Source organism: Streptopelia decaocto (genome assembly GCF_964273445.1).
Source record: "Streptopelia decaocto genome assembly, chromosome: 5".
Taxonomy (NCBI): Eukaryota; Metazoa; Chordata; class Aves; order Columbiformes; family Columbidae; genus Streptopelia; species Streptopelia decaocto.
The window spans coordinates 10,278,783-10,297,092 of record NC_138659.1 but is presented as its reverse complement, the minus strand read 5'-3'; the positions used below and the strand labels follow the sequence as shown (position 1 = coordinate 10,297,092).

At 45.1% G+C, this 18,310-nt stretch overlaps 1 protein-coding gene across 3 annotated transcripts in view; it reads left to right on the top strand.

Moving 5' to 3' along the window:
• PDE4B (phosphodiesterase 4B) overlaps positions 1-18,310 on the top strand; it is a gene marked incomplete at its 5' end in the record, with an annotated part of 158,459 nt that overhangs the window by 96,064 nt on the left and 44,085 nt on the right. Inside the window, 4 exons of one of the 3 annotated variants that reach the window (XM_082053483.1) lie at positions 4,427-4,621; positions 6,318-6,354; positions 6,465-6,535; positions 10,507-10,556. In XM_082053483.1, coding sequence (XP_081909609.1) covers positions 4,427-4,621; positions 6,318-6,354; positions 6,465-6,535; positions 10,507-10,556 — 353 coding nt within the window. Of the gene's footprint in view, positions 1-4,426; positions 4,622-6,317; positions 6,355-6,464; positions 6,536-10,506; positions 10,557-16,322; positions 16,570-18,310 lie in introns of those variants that run through there. The other 2 variants (XM_082053485.1, XM_082053490.1) reach the window with 2 other exon arrangements.

Sequence of the window (18,310 nt, the reverse complement as noted above, 5' to 3'; positions counted from 1 at the left end):
AACCATTTGACTTGCAGTGACTATTCAAATGTCTCTGAATTACATAAAAAATAATGGCGCAATCTTATTTTTCAGTTTTTATGCCAAATCTTGCCACATTCCAAGGCTGCTGGCAGGCGACACTAATCCAGGGACAACGCGTTCCTGATGCCGTCTCTTCCTTATCGCTACTTCACCAAAAAGTTGTGTGCCAAGAGCCCCTTGCCAAGGTGGAGCAAAAAGCTGGGAAGCTGAATTGGTGGATAAGTTGGAGGCAGCATCTCTGGTCAGGACACCTGGGCAGTGTCTGTGTTTTCATGCGAGGGTGGTGTGGTGCTGTGGGAAGGAGCAGGGCTGGTTTAGGACTGGTTTGGGACTGGTTTAGGACTGCTTTGATGGGAACAGTTCCTCACACACACTGCAGGGAGCTGGTCCCTTCGCCGGGTAGGGGTGAAGGCGGCTGGAGGGCGATGGGGATGCTGCCTGCGCTGGCTCGGTTGGACTTTCCCCCTGTGATAAAGCACTGTAGTAGCTTTTGATGTAGAGAAATTGTAGTCATGACTGTAAAAATCTACAGAATTTGGACAGTTGGGGTTTGCTTTTCTTTGTTTTGCAGAATGACACCTGGAAGCTCGTTGTGTTTTGCAGTTGAGCGTGATTTCTCCTGCTTTGCCATTGCGTATTTCCTCCATTCGTTACCGTGTTAGTCACATCTTCCCTTAAGCCCAAAGAAAACGTCCCCATGGCTGTGTGTTGAGCGAGCCGCAGCTCACTCCTGCCACCTGCTGTCCCCTTCTTTGCTCGCCGCTTTATTAAAATCCTGGGGTTTGTTCCCTGATTTTTTACTGCTGGAGGTGCTGCCACTTCTTGGGTGCTCCTGTGCCAATGTCGTTTCGCAAACGGGTTTTCTTGACTGCGAGAGCTGTTGCCTAAAGATAACTGCAAAGTAAATTTTAGCTTTTTTTTTTTCTCTAGGCTATTGTGCGGGTGCTTTGTGCTGTGCCATCCTTATTTTTAACTAGACAAATACGGCTTTATTTTCCTCTGTGGGGTTCTGCAAGCTTTGGAGAGGACTGCGGACTATTCTGAACATGATACCACACCGATGATTAAGTTTTTCCAGCAGATCTCATCAGTTAACTCCCAGTGAATAAAAATAGTGGAAAATTCAGCTCTGAGAGTGTAGCTTTGCAATCTAGTTGCGATTCTTAGCAATTTCATCAATTGTTTGTTGGGAGGGTTTTTTTTGCATCAGGATGTAATTCCAAATGGGCTGTTGTACAAACCAAGAACAACCAGTGAACTTAGTGTGCAGCAGAGATTGAAAATCACAAGGTTAAGCCCTTGTTCTTTGTATTTCAGGCCACGTTCTCTTAATGTTGGGTCATCTGGAGGAAATAGTTTCCCATATTGGAATTCTTGTAACTAAAAACCACCACAGCAGAGACTTACACCTGGATTTTGGCCATGCTGGTGAACACCCTGCCCACCCAGCCGTACTACTGGCCGTCCCTATTCACGAACACAATTTTGTTAGAAGTAACTACAAACTCACGGTTAACCTTCAGTTTTGGGGGAGGAATTTTGTGTTGGCCAAACGCTGGATCAGGCCCAAGGAAGGCGAGCCAGATGAGGGGACTGGCATGGCTGAGAGCTAAACTTGTGGAAAGAAATAAAAATGCTTTTCCAGCTGGATTAACCACGTGATCCATGCTGCGGCATCCAGAATGTCTCCGGCTCATCCTAGCATGAGCTGCGAGTGCTGTAGAAATTGGGAAAACTCACAGGGTTCAGGCAAACTGTTCCCTCCACCAAGGGTTAACCCGCACCTTTCCCCGTCCTGTCCTCCAAAGGTATTGAAAGTCTTCAGGATTAGGTGGGAATTCCTGCAGGAGTGACTCAGAAAGGCCGAGACTGGCGGAGAACTTTTCTTTTATGTTGAAAGAGGGAAAGGGTGTGTTAACTTTTCTTCCCAAACCCATTGCTGGGTGCCTACCAGCCAGCAGCACCAAGCAGCCAGAAGCAGCTCTGCTCAGCTAAATGCTCAGATTTAGCTCAGTGCCGTATTCCCACTCATGTCAGTAAACTAAATGTTCTCGACTGAAGGTTTTGCCATCCAGTATTTTGAGTAATCAGAGTTAATTTTCTGAATAGGCTTGGATTAATTATCAGCTGGCAGTTGTTTGTAGCCAGAGACGAGTTCCTTTGGTTGATTACTCTGTGGCTACAAATAAAGTCTACTCAAGCTGTCATAGGTAAAAGAGCAGATAATAAAGAGTAAAGGAAAAGAATATTTATTGAGCCATTATGAGTTTCAAGATGTACTTAAGCAGTTGGGTAAGTAAATGCTGCAGTGAGGCATGGTAGACATAGGAATCCTCTTCAGTGTGTGCTGTGTTGTACTGGTACCCTTGCCTTGGGCTTTGCACTGGTGCTTACACATTTTTTAACTGCGTTAATTAAATGCATGTTCTTGTGCATTTTTTAATCCTTGAGGAACAGGACATAGGACCAAATTGCTCGAGACCTGTTACCCTCAATCTGCAGCCATGAGGAACAGAATAAACTTCCAGGAGACTTTGTCTTTTATTGCTCCACCCCAGTAAGTAGTTTCTGGAGACATCAAAAATAACTGTCTGAGCACCCAAGCACATACACAACTGTAAATAAATATTTACGTTATAAATATGACTGCTCGAGCCAAGTATGCAACCTCTCACATGCAATGTATTATTGCTGATGTTTGATAAATTGTTCTGTAGTTCACCAGTCGTTCTTTACATGAAGTAGCTGGCGTTTGAAGTTAAAAGCTCCGGGAAGCAGCTCGGTGGCCCATGTTTCAGTGTCACCGCTGCTCCCAGGGCAGCTCCTGCATCCCCTTCTGCGTGGCTGGACACAGTTTGGTGTCACACCACAGCTCGGTGGATTTTAATCAGATTTGCTGATCAGGAGGTGAAAGGTGTTAATGTTCTGAGGTGTCGGGTCGCTGTCTTAGCGGGGAGAGGCTACCTTGGTTCTGAGCCTGCTTGGATTTTCGTTCTCCGCAGCCTCGTGTCTAAATAGCGCAGATCAAGTTCAGCAATGGCACCTTCAAGTTCGTGGTTTACTCTGAGACTTTGTCTACCTGTGATTCCCTTCTTCAGTGTTTGGTGTTTGTTTTCCTCTTCCCATTTATCCCTCGGTCGACCTGTATTGAATCCCTGTGTGTATGGATGGACTCACAGTAGAGGAGACTAAGCCAAGATACATTTGCAACTGGACACAGACTCCTTTTTTTTTCATGATTATGTGTGTTACGTACTTTCAGATCTGCTGGAGCTTTTGCTGGGTTGTTTTTGGTTTTGTTTTTTGCCTGGACACTTTATCTGCCTCCTCCTGCAGCAGTGAAAAGCTCAGCGCTGTGGCCACGGTCTGGGTGCTGCCCAGCTGGGTGCTGCGGTTTGGGGCGGTCACCAAGTGCAATAAATTGGGAGAATATCGGCAACGGGGAGAAGCACATGCCCTGGTAGAAGCAAGAGCTCAGCTCCTGCTGCAAGATGAAGCCTCAGGCTTCCCGAGGCAAGGAAATTCATACTGAACGCACCCGTGTTTCACTTGGCTCAGCTGGAACATGGTCACACATGTGGTATTTCTATCAGATCCAAATGCACAAGGAAAGGAGGCCAACCTGCTTATTTTCAAGGTTTACGAGGGGTGTCACTTGCTAAAGTGTCCAGGGTGACTTCAGCCACAAGTTGCGGCAGCCAAGTTATGAGACCATAAGAAAGTGGGTGTACAATGGAAACGGTGACAGAAAGTTTGGGGCTTTTAAAAAAAAATAAAATTAAAGCAGTCCTCCATTTTGCAGGCCAACTGTTTGACGTTCACTGAATGAGTATCTTGAATGGCTGAGATGTGAACTATGACTGAAAAGAGAGATTGGGCATCCAGCTTGTAGAACTGCAAAGTCTTCACCAGTCTTGCAGGATTTCAAAAGTTTGGATGGGGACAGGGCTTGGCTGGAGGACGGTGCCATGTCAGAGCTTCTTTAGTCCCGGTTACACCTCTAAGGCTTGGAGTGAGGTTTGGCAAATTGAACTTGTACAAACACGGTGGCCATGGGGATGGCGTGGGGAGAGCTGCGGAGCTTGGGGATGACATTTGGCTGCTGTGTGTTCATGCTGAGAGCAACAGGAACTGTGCCGAGCTTAGAGAAATGCAGGCTGAAGGGAGACAGAGCAGATGTAGTCAGGAAAGAAGCCTCAGGGGTAAATGTTTTATTGTAACGCAGAGTTCTGCTTGCATAAAATAGAAATAAGCTGGCAAGAAGCTCCAGTAAATGTAGCCCTGCATCTCCTGCACTGAGCAAATGACACGGTGTGGGCAACGCAGAGGTGATACACACGCTGAAAAAACATCTTTTGGCGGATGTGTGTGACACGCAGCGTGTGTTTTGTTTTGTTCGCAGCTTCGATGTGGAGAATGGCCCGTCGCCGGGACGCAGCCCGCTGGACCCGCAGGCCGGCTCCTCGGCGGGACTCGTGCTGCACACCACGTTCCCGGGCCACAGCCAGCGCAGGGAGTCCTTCCTCTACAGGTCCGACAGCGACTACGACTTGTCGCCAAAGACCATGTCCAGGAACTCTTCTCTCCCAAGTGAACAGTAAGCATCAGCTCATGTCTTACTTTATGGTAACTAAGAACTTCACATGCCCCCACCAAGCTCTGTGAAGAGGGTGCTTGTGGGTGGTACTCACATTTCATAGCCTGACTGCCCAAAACAGTCACTTCTGTGGTCTGCCAAGGCATGACCTCCATCTCCCTGTCCCATCTTTGAAATATTCCCTTTTTCTCCATAATTTAGCAGAGGAGCTTTCAAATCTGTACCCTGAAATAACAGAGATTTTTTTGCATTTTGCCTTTCTTGCTACTGGTTCTTGACATGGCAATTTGTGTTTGGAGTGTGAAGTGCTTGCAGCTACTCACAGGGTAAAGCTACTCTCAGGGTAAATCTACTCACAGTGTAAAGCTACTCTCAGGGTAAAGCCGGAACTGCGCTCAAGGCAGAGACGCCCGTGTCCCCACCAGGGCTGTGGGCAGGAAAGCCCTGTCACTCCAGCATTTGCCTTGCTTGGTGATTTTTTGCGCACTCTTTTCTCCGTTAGACTCTCACTGTGTATTCTCAGGGCCTGGTTAACATCACCTCTGCTTTTTCTTAAGTAGCTAACGCTGCATTAGCCTGGACAATAGAAATATGACTGTACTTATATGTGCAGTATTACTCTTCTCTGTCCTGTTTTCTGTCATGGGTTGTTCGCGAGAACTGAGCAGAAAATTCAGCAGAGAGCTGTGACAGATGGTGGAGCTTGAGAGGATCAATACAACACAGAGTGTGGAGCTTAAATGAGTGTCCTGGATTTGCAGCCCTTTATTTTAAAAGGCACAGTTTAAAGTTTTAAAGCGACCATTAAGCTATAAAAAAAAAAAAAAGTTTAACTGTTATGAAAGCCCTACAAGTTTTGTCATGAAATAGAAATCTAAATATTAGTGAGATCCATGAGGAGAATTCTCCTGGAGGACAACATCCCTTTCTGTTAAGTTAACATTTAGTAAATATTTACCAGGGACAAAATAACCACTCCAGACTTTGAAAATACCCTGTTTTGTGTAAACGGGGGATTTTAACAATTGCACTGTGTGTGATGGGGCGGGGAGAGCTGTGCCCGCCACCCTCGTTTCTCCAGCTTCACAGCTGCTTCCAGTTAGAGGTGGTTATTTACTGCAGGTATCAAGGCTCCTGTGGCCCTTGGGGGAGCTGGCGTCATCCCATACAAGTGTTATATATGATACCACCGAAAGAACCCAACTCATATCGACGGTGGTGATCACAGAATGACGATTTTTCTCAGAACTTTTGCTCAAACCTTCCATGATGAAAACAGCCGGACAAAACCCAGAGTCTGAATAGCATTAAAGACTGTGAGAGAGATCAACAAAAGCCAGGAAATTCAAAGGTGACCTTTCCCTGGGCCGTTTTGGTTTTATTTTTTTCCACCGCAGTGTGAGTGTGCTGCCTTAACTTTTGAATTTCCTGGCTTTTATTGCCTGATGTTACCGATCTGAACGGTCGCTCCAGCCGGGTTGTTTTTGGATATACCCTGTGAGACTTTTCCGTTAGGAGTGTGATTTTATGTAGTGTTAAATAAACGCTTCATGGGTTAATGTTTTTTGTTTGTTTTGTTTATTTTGGGGGGGGGGGGAGGGTGTTGGTGCTTTTTTTTGTCATGGGCGACATTTTTCTGTGGTGAATGAGTCCCTGTTGGAGGTGAATTCACACATTTTCCTCCATTTCTCCCTAGGCATGGCGACGACCTGATCGTCACACCTTTTGCCCAGGTACATTGTGAGCCTGTTGGCCTCTCTTATAAAAAAAAAATTAAAAAATAAAAAAAAAAAAAAAGAAAAAGATGGAGAAGATGACTTCTCCGGTTTTGCCTCCCTCATAGGTGCTGGCGAGTCTACGGAGCGTGAGGAACAACTTCACGCTCCTCACCAATTTGCACGGCACCTCCAACAAGTAAGTGTGTTATTTTTTCATTCACGACTAGTAGGGGCCGGAGGGGTCCCGGGAGGGTCGGCGGGGGCCGGGGAACCGCGGTTCGCCGGCCCCCGCCGACCCTCCCGGGACCCCTCCGGCCCCGGGCTCTGGCTGCGCTGACCGAGACCTGCTTGGTGTCTTGCGCGGGCCGCCAGGGGGTGCTAGAGCGCAGCATGGCGAGCCTGAGGCGGGAATGATGTGTCCGTGCTTGGAAATTGGGTGCGATGTAGAGTCATAGAATCATTTCAGTCGGAGGAGACTCTCAGGATCATCGAGTCCAACTTATAACCTAACTCTAGCACTAGACCATGTCCTTAAGAGCCTTATCTAAACACCTTTTAAACACCTCCAGAGATGGTGACTCCACCACTCCCCCAATGCCTGACAACCCTTTTTGTGAAGAATTTTTTTCCTAATATCCAATCTAAATCTCCCCTGGTGCAACTTGAGGCCGTTTCCTCTTGTCCTATCACTTGCTACTTAGGAGAAGAGACCAACAACCTCCATGCTACAACCTCCTTTCAGGTAGTTATAGAGAGCGAGAATGTCTCCCCTCAGCCTCCTGTTCTTAAGGCTAAACAACCAAATGTGTGTCTGTTGGCTGTGTATCTTCCTCACTTTGCCACCTTGGCTGTCCCAGGTGTTCCTTAGGTGCCCAGCTTGGATTGCGGTTGTCCTCGGTGTTGGGTCAAGCTGTGGTGCTGCCCCATGTTACCACCCTTGTTTCACAAGAGAGGTGGACACGGGCAAAGTGGAGATGCCATGAAGGGAAACCCCAAGCAGGAGCCTGTGGGAATGGGGATTGTTACTTATTTATTCTATACCCTTTTTTCTGTGCACAGAACATGATGATGGTCCTGGGGGATGGGGAAAGTTTGCCATCATATTATGAAATATTGTATTAATACACATTAATATTCTGTTAATACACATTTGTATAGAGACTAAATGCTCCATGGCAAACTAAGTTTCATGTAATTCTTGCCTTCTGAATGTTTCATTTTGCAACCTAACCTTAATGGGGAGGATTTCCCAAGCAGGGCAGGCAGCAGGGTCCAAGGAGCTGCTTGCAAGCCAGGGATCCTATGTCACTTCCTTTGACATTGTCATTGCAGTGAATGGGAAGGTGATGCACTGAACTGGAGAGGTAAATGTTTTTTATACCTGCTGAACAGGAGACACCCAACAAGCTCCTTTTTACGCCTTTTTCCGGAACCACTGTTTCCCCTTAGCTATTTATAATGAGCCAGCCATCGTCATTTTCTGGCCTGTCTTGGCCCAGGAGAGCTGTTTTGTGCAAAACCAGCGTCACTCATTCCTGGCGACGTCGGCTCCGCACCCACCCGGGTTGCGCAGGCGCTGCTCACTCCGTGTCCTGCTGGCTCTGGAGCCAAGGACAAGGTACAAAAGCACATCCCAGTGAGACAGCACGAGCTTGTTCCACCGCCACACACGTGAGTGGCACTGCCAGGGTGCCCACCATGGGCTCTACTTTCTGCCTTCCAATGCAATCTTGTATTTGACATAAAGTCCAGCGTTCAATCCAGGCGTGAGGTTTTCCTCCCATTGAGTTCTGCTCGCAAATTTTGATGGGAAGGAACCACCGCATTCCAAGATGGAGGTTAATGGAAAAACAGATGGCTGAAATAGATTCTTTTTTTTTTTTTTTTAAGCTTTGCTTTTTTGAACGGCTCAAGCATTTCAGCAGTTCCTAATGAGGAATCTGAAATTGGATGGGGCCGGAAGGAAGTGAGGGCGTAACCTGCAAGACGCACAGGCATCTTGCAGTGTCCTTTTGAAAACATTCCCAGATTCGATTGAGGTATAAAGTCATGTGGCCAGCCAAAGTAAAAGTCATTAAGTGTTTAAACCATTATATACCCCATGTCCAAGTCCGTGGCAGAATGTGCTTCCAGGCACTGCGGAGCTTCGCGCACAGTTTCCGAACAGCTCTGCTGGGTTACGGCTGTGCTGCCAGCTCATGAGTTTATCATATGTCTCATGATATGTGGTGTTTTACTTAAACTTCTGCTCTGGGGATCATGAGAATTCAGCTTTTCTTTAGCTCTTCCTCTCCCCTCTTTTTTCCTTTTCTCCACCCCCTTGCCCAAGAACGAAAAAGAGAACACTCTCTCACATATTTACAGAAATGCTGGAAAATGTGAATGTTAAGAGGTGGAGGGAAAACAAACAAACAAACAAAAAAAAAAGCCAACCAGAAGTCATCTTTTTTGGACTTCAGTGTCACTGTTTTTAAGACAAGTTTCCTGATTGGAAAAGAGGAGAGTATGATTAATGGTATCGGAGTGCCTGAGTTTGGCAGATGCAGCCCAGGACACGGTCAGAAAGCGCCCAGCGCCTTCTCTTCTTAACACCCGCCAGCAAGAGAAAAGGAGTGGGAATGGGGAGCTGTGTACACTTGAGCGTAATGGTGTCTAAGAAGGAACTGTGCTGTTGAAACCTAGATCTCTGGGTCCCTGTCTGCCGCAGAAACCAGGACAGGCACGGCCAGGACGTAATTCCCGGACGCCGGGAGCGGTGCTGTTCCCTTTGCCGGGGAATACCCTGCTGAGTACTGGTTCATCCCTCCCCGCCCCCCCAAGGCATGTCTGTGCAGCTCAGGGTTTGGAGATACCTGGAGAATGTCTCCCCAGATACTGGAAGCGCTGCAGCCATGGCCTGATGTCCCTATTGGGGAGTTTCTGTTTTTTTAGAGATTTCAAGATCTGGCTTTTCAAAGGCTCAGCAGAGGCAGGTCAGGGCAGATTTTCGGAGAAGTCGGCATCCAGCGTGTGCGGCCTGTGCTGAACCCTTCGAAGAATCTGGGTCCTGCAGCTCCCTCCAGAAAAGCTGAGGGTTTGAAGTCACAGCCGGGAGCGGGTGCTGCACCCTGGGATGCCAGCTGCGCCCCAGGGTTCCAGCTGCTCCCGAGCGGGTTTGCATCCCCACCGAGGCCCAGGGCTTGGACCACGACTGGAGCTTCATTACTCTTACCTGGTTAACGAAACTGTCCTGAAGCGCTTCTGAAGAACCCCCTGGAGCTACAGTTGCAGTAGAATTGAGCCACTCGCTTGCTTTGATTTGAGCTTCAAAGGCGAGCTGGCAAATAATGGAGGTTTCAGTTCAGTGGCTGACTCAAAAAACTGGGGGTTAGGAGGTTGGCTAAGAGAGAGCGTGGGGAAATCTGGCTTCAGTTAAAATGTAGCAGAAGCTTCTTAGGGAAGCAGAAGCCCAAAGTTTCAGTTTTGGTCAACCTGAAATACTGCATTCAAGTGAAAATGAAATATCTTGATTTTGGTGTGAACTCTTTTTAACTTATTAAAAAAAAAAAGTCTCTTTTCCCCCAAGTAAGCTATGGTTTCAACTTAAAAAATGAAGTTTTATTTGGCGAATCTCACAATTAAATATTATGACATTCACAGAAATACTGCACCCTTTTTCCAGTCAGACACCCTGTTTGCTTGACTTGAATCAGTTCTTCAAATACCTTTTGGTCCTTTTGAAATCCAGTGTTTTCTGATGAAATCATTGCTCCTAGTCAAAAAAAGGTCCTTCAGCCATTTCAGAGCTTAACTGGTGACCACAGCATCTTCTTACTTGCTTCCAGGTGCAATTCAGTCTGTGAACTGTGGGTTTTAAAGCCGTTGCATTGCAGCCTACACGCTGCTGTAGCAGTTGACATTTTTCATCGTGGAATGGTGGCACATCTTGCCTCGTCCACCTTCTTTTCAGCATGTGTGTGCTTAGCAAAGGGTCGTGACATCTTTGGGTTTTCCTCACAGATATATTGATATTGCTCATTAAGTGCCAAATCATTTTAAAGTGTTTTGGGGCTTCTTTGTAAGTATGAAAAAGGATTTTTAACTATGGGAAATGGCAGTTTGAACTGCGGGTGGGGTTTGAAAAGGTAAAATAATACTTATTTATGGAGTATTCTTTCTCCCTCTTAGGAGATCTCCAGCAATGAGTCAGCCACCTGTCTCCAGAGTTAACCTGCAAGGTACGTGTGTGACTTTGATGATCATCTGCAAGGTCAGATGTAGAGGAAGGCTCATTGTACATCATTTACTGACAGCTGCTTCCGGGCGCCCTCCCCCTGGTGTCATTCAGGGCTCATAGAGCTTCTGGGTTACTCGTGCAAGACCAATACAAGAGAACAATCAGGCCCAAAATGTTGTTATTTTAATGGTTTGGAGTTAGGGTTTATCCTTGTATGTTTGCATGAAAGGCGAACACGATTTTGGTTTGATAGGCATGGCCACAGTGACTGCTGTTCTTCTGAGTCCCTGTGCTGCACAGGCCTGGACAAGCCCCAGCCTACCAGCCTTGAACAGGCTCAGACACAGCTCTATTTTTGTTTTAATTCTGTTTATTTCAGTTTGTTTCCATGTCATCTGTGTAAAAAATGCTATCTCAAAAACCTTTCTCAGGTGAAACTTCCTCTGCTTTTATTAGGCTGCCCTGAAACAGCTTTTTCTGGTGCATGTTTCTTGCATCTTCTTTCCTGTTCCCCCCCGAACATGATGTCCCTCGATCACCTTGTCCTTACCCCTGTGTTGGGCCAAGGAGCGGTGGTGGTGGGAGCAGGGGGTGCTCAGGAGGGGTGAGGTGCTGAGGATGGGAAGCAGAGGCCACCTGCTCATGACAGGTTTTTTTATTTGTACACCTGGGGTTAGCCCTGCAGTGCTGGGTGCTCATGGGAGCCCTCTCAGGAACAGAGCTGGCCCTACTTGCATTAATTTCAAGGTTACTCCCACAGAGAAGGAGATAAGATTTGGAGGAGTGCCCATTTGTAAGGTTTAATCTCAGCCTTTCCATTAATTACGTGCTTGGAGGGACTAATAAAGTTTAATTTTTACAGTGTGTGAAACCTGGATAACTATCATTTCCTTTCATGCTGTGTCTTATTTACTGTCTGGGGACATGTATAGTCCTGGAGGATTCCAGATTAGGTTCTTCAAAACTTGTTAATGGAATGTGGAAACCTCTGATCCAGAAAGAAAACTGGACATCGTGATCTTAAATGCCTTCTTCACTCCCTCTCAGTGCACAGTGTCAAGTCAGGGCTAGCAGGAATGCAACTCATCACCTTCTTTAAAAATCTGTTCTAGCAAGACTTTGATTTTGTGGCCTGTGTGAAGAAAATAATGGAAAATTTCATAAGCTTTCCATAGATCTGTTTATATAGGTTACAGAATCTAATAACGAAGAGAGAATTCCTTTCCAGGAAATTTTAGATTAATTTTCTTAACACTCTCTGTGGAAACAATTGCTTTCAACTTTTTAACACGTTGTTGGTATTTTCCTACAGTATTGCCAGCATGAGCAGTAGGATACTTGTTACTTTTTAGCTAAAAACTCAAGCTTTTAATGCTGGGAGTACATGAAATTTCAGCTTCCTTTTTGATTGAAGGCTCTGACACACATAATTGTTGTACAGCAGTTTTGTGTTACCCTGCAAAGCTCAAAAAGAGAAAGCAACTGAGAAGAATCCAACTTCTAGCATTTTGAACCGTGTGATCCTGACTCATGGTTTTTAATGTTTCAGTGCTATGTAATTATATGTGGATAGGTGGATATAGCTAAAATAAACTACATTAACATCTTACCTGAGATGTGAAAAAGGGAAATGTCCAGATGTGGAAATGAGTCATTTTCAGTATGTGGGTTTGTATTTGGTAACAAAAGGACTCTGGAAGAAAACTGCAGCTCAACAGCTTGTGGAATTTGTAAAAAGTAAAAACCTGTAAAAAGGGCTGGATTTGTGGCCCCTCAAGTAAATGAGTTCTTAACCATGTCACTGAACTGACTTCAAGTGAAGTCTTCATATGAAACAAGAAATGTGAGTTGCGTCATTACCATCTAAGTGAATTGTGACAGTTTGTAGGCAAGAATAAGAAATACTTTTGTGATTGGTAGGAAATGGTGTTATTTCCTACATGAAAGAAGCCAATATTGAAGAACATTATTAGTGAAAACGCCTGGGGTTCACAGTCAAATTCAGTTTCAGATTATTTTGGTTGATTAATTTTACCAGCTCTCACAGGTTCTAGTCTCCCAGCTGAAGCCATCAATCTGTCCAGCAGTTCCCTTGATTGATTTGGTGGCCGCAGTCATTCTGTCCAGTGGTTTCCCTGATCCATTTGGTGGCCATAGTCATTCTGTCCAGCCATTGTTTTGATGACCACCTTCCTTTACCTATTTACAGCCATCGTTACAAATTGCTACTCATTTTGGTTGAGCAGAAAACAATGATGGCCATTTACTTTCTAAGGAAGTTTCCATTTAAATGCAGCAAGAACAATGATTGTTAGGGGATTATTTTTTTTTCCAGCTTTTTTTGCAGCTTTTATTTTTTTTTTTTTCCTAGATGGCTTCTGATTTGGAAATTATGAAAGGAAGGAGAGATTTTCCTATCAGAGCACTTCCAGTTATGTGTCAATGGCTCCTGTGTCTGAAAGGACGCAGGGTGTTTTTCCTGAAAGTTTTTGAGAAGGAAACAGCAATGTTTTGATTGAGACTAGGCTGCATTACATCCCTCTAGATAAAAGAATGTGTTTTGAAATGAAATGTGTTTATAGTCTCCAGACGGGTTAGTCGGCAAAGCTTGGAATTTTATTTTAGCTTTCCCATGTCACACATTGATTCATAGACTTACCACAATCAATTGACATCAGTATGAGCACCTCATATATGTCTCCTTCTATTTGTCATTAGGGGAGTGATTTATATCCTGTTATGAAAAGTACAGAACTTGGGGTTTAAAGCAAACTAGCATATATTAATAAAATTACCCTGGAGGGAGACAAATTGCATTCAGCATTTGCACTGGAAGTAACACATGCCAGCTGTTTACCCCAGCTAGAATATTACAGGATTTGTCAGTTGTTTGAAAGCGAGAGGAGCCAAATCTGGTGCTGGTGTATTCCCAAGGACTTGCATCACCGAGGACACAGGCCCATGGTGAAATCAGGGAGCTGGGTCAAAATTAGGATTTTTTTTTTTTCTTACTTGCTTGCTTTGATTTTTCTTGAAAGCATGAAAAATTCTGGCCAGGTTTTTCATGGGACAAAGCGCTTTCAAAGCCGATACTGATGTCACTGTAAATTTCAGAGCTTTCTTAACCTTATAACCACAGCCATAAAAGGAAGAGGAATATGTATTGAACATCCTGTGTTTTGTCCTTGGTATCAGCTTAAGTAAATCTGGCAGATTTTTCCTGTTATTTTGTTATAACCGCACATCACAGGAATTAAGAAAATTGCTTTTATGAATTAACTGAGAAACCGTATCGTGGCAATAAGAAGCTCTAGCAAAAAGTTCATCAATCCTTAATGAGGTCCTGTATGTCCCGTCTGGGAGGACAATGTGGATCCCCCAGCCCATGGGCTCCTATGGTGTGAGGCATCACACCCTCCTCTGGGGTGACATAAACAGTGATGGAAGGACTGTCACACAAGGGTCTGTGTCATTTCTTTCTCCTATTCTCTTTTTTTTTTTTTAATGTGGCCTCTGCCACAGTTACTTTCATTGACCTTTGTACTACCTTGGGCTCAGTGAATCCGTCAGCTCCTTCTCAATTCAGCTCTTCCTTCCCCAGGTGTCAGTGAAAGGTCTTTAGATCCCACCCAATTGATTCAACTGATTAAATCCTTAACCAGTAACGAGCCTGGTGGTTCCCACTTAGCTTTGTTCCTTCCTCCATATTTATTTACTTCGCTGGCCTCTGAATTTAATCATCTTTCCCTTGCCGCCACATTCAGTCTAAGCCTCTTGTTCTTCCACCCACTTTGGTACAATATTTTCTCCACCTGTTTTGTTTCCTTTGTGTTTTCCCCAGGACTTTTCCATATTGTCCTGTTTCCCCACGTTGTCGCAGCTCAGTGCAGGACGGGTGCTGTTTGCTCAGATTCCCAATATCACGGCCTCTCCCTCACTGCACAACCATGGTCATGTACCTTTCTCAAGAGCTGGCGACCTACTGCCCCTTGGATACTTTCAACACTGAATAATTATAGTATGTCCTCACAATTAATTATACACCTAGCAATATAATCTAGCTAATTTGCTTTGCCACCCGAGGCTTTGTGGGGTGTAGTGCTTTGGGATATGTCACACACGGGCTTTTCAGGGCTTATGGGATTAAAGCTTTGTTCAAATTCCTCTCTGGGGATGGGAGTGAGAGATTGGTATTTTTCTTCCTTGTGCCTTTAGCCTCCGCTTTCCTGCACATCTGCACGTTTCTCCGCACTTCTCACATGCCTTTACACGAACTCAAAACTTGCACTCTCTCATTTTTTATGTGGGTGTAAGATGTACACGGACTCGTGCGCGCACATTTGTATGAAGCATAAACAAAAGACTGGATTAACGCCGGTGCTTATGCTAATGAGGGTCCCAACTTTTTGCAGGAGTTAACGAGCCCCGTGCGTCGAAATCAGCTCTTGGTTACGAATATCTGTAAATCCCAAGTAATTAGTGTGGAGCGAGTGCTCTTGCACCATGCTTCCTCCGCTTGGCGTGCGGAGAATGGCTCTGGGCATGTGTGAAATAGAGGATTCGTTTCGAAATTCTGCTGGTCTGCTGCGAGTTTGGCTGGAGATCTGACCCTTTTGATTTTGAAACAGATTGTACAAGTCAAGTAGATGTGGTGGTTTAGGCTTTTATAGCAAGTGTGCGAGAGGAGCCAAATAGCTGAGCTAAAAAATAACTGTGCACAGTAAATTCAGTGGTGCTGTAGACTTATTTATTACCTGCAAATATTACTTTTAAAGGATGCAGTATAATCATGCAGATTATTTAGAAATTAAGCTAAACTGTAAAATAAATCAGATATCAGCTTAATGGTATGACTGAGTAAAATTAATCCTGTTGAATTGTAAAGTGATTCTTACTGCTTGAGAAATTGAAAGTGCGTCTCAAACTGAACTTCAAAAGCTACCTGCAGAAAAAGCAAGTGTTGCTGACCAAGCCCCACAGCGCGTTTGGGGCAGTTTCTGGCTGTTTGGGGTTAGTTCATTCCCGCAGAGAGTCCGTTTCGCGTGTTGCGCCTGCCTGCGAACACACACCCCCTGAAAGTTGGACTCATGCATCTTAGTAAGTATTTCAGTTATGCTATTGACGTCAATGCAGTCATTAAATAGATTGCCGGCCCTCCCATCAGTAAACCTGTGCCAAAGACCTAGAGGCAGACACATTTTAAAAGAAGAACATCAGGTTTTCTTTTAGCATTTGGAGAGAATAAGGGAAAAGTTTCTTCTGAAGTCACTGTGCTTCTCAATAAGGGAGGCTTTTTCTTTTTGCTTAATTTTCTAAGACTCATTTTCTGCAAAGATAATTGCTGTGTTTTATTTAACATGCTTTTATTTTGTTACTGTGTGCATGAACAACTCCAAATGAGAGTAAAGAGTAATTTTTTGCCATCAGCTTCGGCTGAAAAGTGACACTCATTTTAGGTCTCCCGGCTAGATTTATTTGTGTATCGAGTAACAGAAGGTATTCAGGCAAACCTGTTTAGCCTTTGACTCCAGAAATTCTGCAAGGATTGATTTCATGACATCTATATAAGAAAATAGCCTCCGTTTCTCCTCGGCAGGCTCTGAAGACACACAAGCTAATCATGACTCCATAGCAACGGACAAAAACTGTTTTCCCCTCTGCCCCACCTGTGGGTGTCACATGAAGATGCTCCACGTGCTGCTGCCATCAGGAGCCTGTCACTCCCGGGGCCGCAGCTGCCATCTGCGGCCGCAGCGCCAGCGAGTCCTCCCCACGGTGCTCGTACCATGCCGCTGTATTTTTGAGCCGAGCTGGGCTCCCCTGGCAGGTCCTGGGCTCCCCTGGAGCTCCCCTGACTGCAGGCGGCTCCGCATTGCGTGGTTCTCCTTGCCTGCTGTGGGGAACGGCTCTGGACGTCAGCTCCAAAGGGGCTGCGAGCTGAAAACCTGAGGAGATGTATAGATGGCATCCTCACCCAGGTGGAGGGAGAACCTTTCCTTTGACAAGATAAGCAGGTATGTTGTAATCATCACCAGCGTTGTGTTTTTGAAGAACACTTGAGGAGCCAAACCACTGGTTTTTATTTTTTTCTTAATCGTGGTTGTCATTTCACTGATGATATCACGCTCTGCTGCGTAGGATAAAACCATAAAAAGAGTCATAGGTTGTTAAAAGGGCTTCTCCCCGATGGATGGTTTCTGAGTAATCCAGGCAACTGTGAACCTGAGGTGGCAATGAAGAGATCTTCCTGGTGGCGTGTTGTCATTGTGTCCCTGTGTTCTCATGATGTCCCCATGTTCTCATTGTGTCCCCATAGTCACTCTGCTCTTTAAGCGCAGGTCAAGCCCCGAAAGCCGGGGATCGCTTTACTCAGCTCCCATTCCTCTTGGATTGCTTAAGGCCTCTGTGAAGACAATAGGACTTCGCCATTGCTAATATCAGAGCTGATAAAATCTGTGTTTCTTTTGTTTTCTGTGCAGAGTGATAATAGTTGCTGTGGGTGAGATTTTGACATCGCAATTTTCCGTGTACTGAATCAGTTCCATATGAGTTTAAGAAATGTGTATTTGATCTGAGAAAAAAAAATACACCAAACCAAACAAAACCACCCAAACTTCTGTCGGTCCAAGTTATTTTATTTTTTGTAGGTTGTGGGGCATGGTTTGTGCATGCCTTAGCGATGACAAGGGTTCTTCATTGTCCCACTTGTTTGAGCCCCCCCAACTTCATGTCATCAGCATTTTCCAGCCGGTGGGAGCTGACCCGGCCTCCTGCGCACCCATTGCTCGCCCCCGCAGCAGCTATATATAAGTTTTCCTTCCTCCCCCGAGGCCGAGCTCCCCACTGCAGCTTCGTGGCCTGGACACAGCTGGGCCATGGGAGCGTGAGCGGCCACGTCCCGGCATCCACACGGAGACATTCCCAGGGCAATGCACCCCACAAGTCCCAGAGCCACCAGCCTGGCCTGGGACAGTCCCCATGGTGCACACTTTGTCCCTCCTGCAGGATCTGAACCCAAGTGTAAGTTGCTTTATTGTTGTCTTTTAAAAAGTATTTCTGACTTTTGTGTTTTCGTCATCAGTGGCCACATCGTTTAGTCCGTAGTTGGGTGGAACTCCCGCTGTTCTGTATTTATCAGGTTTGTGTTTGATTCTAGTCTGGAGGGGCGTATACAGGAGGGGAAAGCACTGGCCTCGAGGAACAGAATTTTAATTCCATTGTCCTCTGTAGGGTAGACAGTTTGCCCACCAAAGTTAATTACACTTATAGGGTAACAATTATAAAAATTAACACTTTGAGAACTTTTAAAATCAATGTATAATCCAGGCAGAATTAAAACCGGGAGTAAAGGATTGTTAACACACTTTTCCCCCAATTCAGTTATGGAATTGCATCCATTCTGAGATACAGTTTAGACTCATCGATTTCCAACCGGTGATACTGAACAATGAATATTATCGACTGTTCTCTATGTTCAAATCACCCAGAAATGCTCTGGCTTTATTATCAGTATATTTTCATCTCCTGGTTGACTAAAAAATATTTATATAGTTAAGCATGGTGTGCTTATTAGTGTATGCATAATGTCATTGTGCAACTGGTGAAGAATGTTATGCTAATAGTTAATGAAACTTTTTATTGGTATATTGTTTGTTCTGTAAGAAGTGTCTGTAAATGACAGCCTTAAGTATTGTATAATTGCAATACTTTTTTGACAGAAAGGAAACAACTTAATTATTTATGGTTATTAATAAA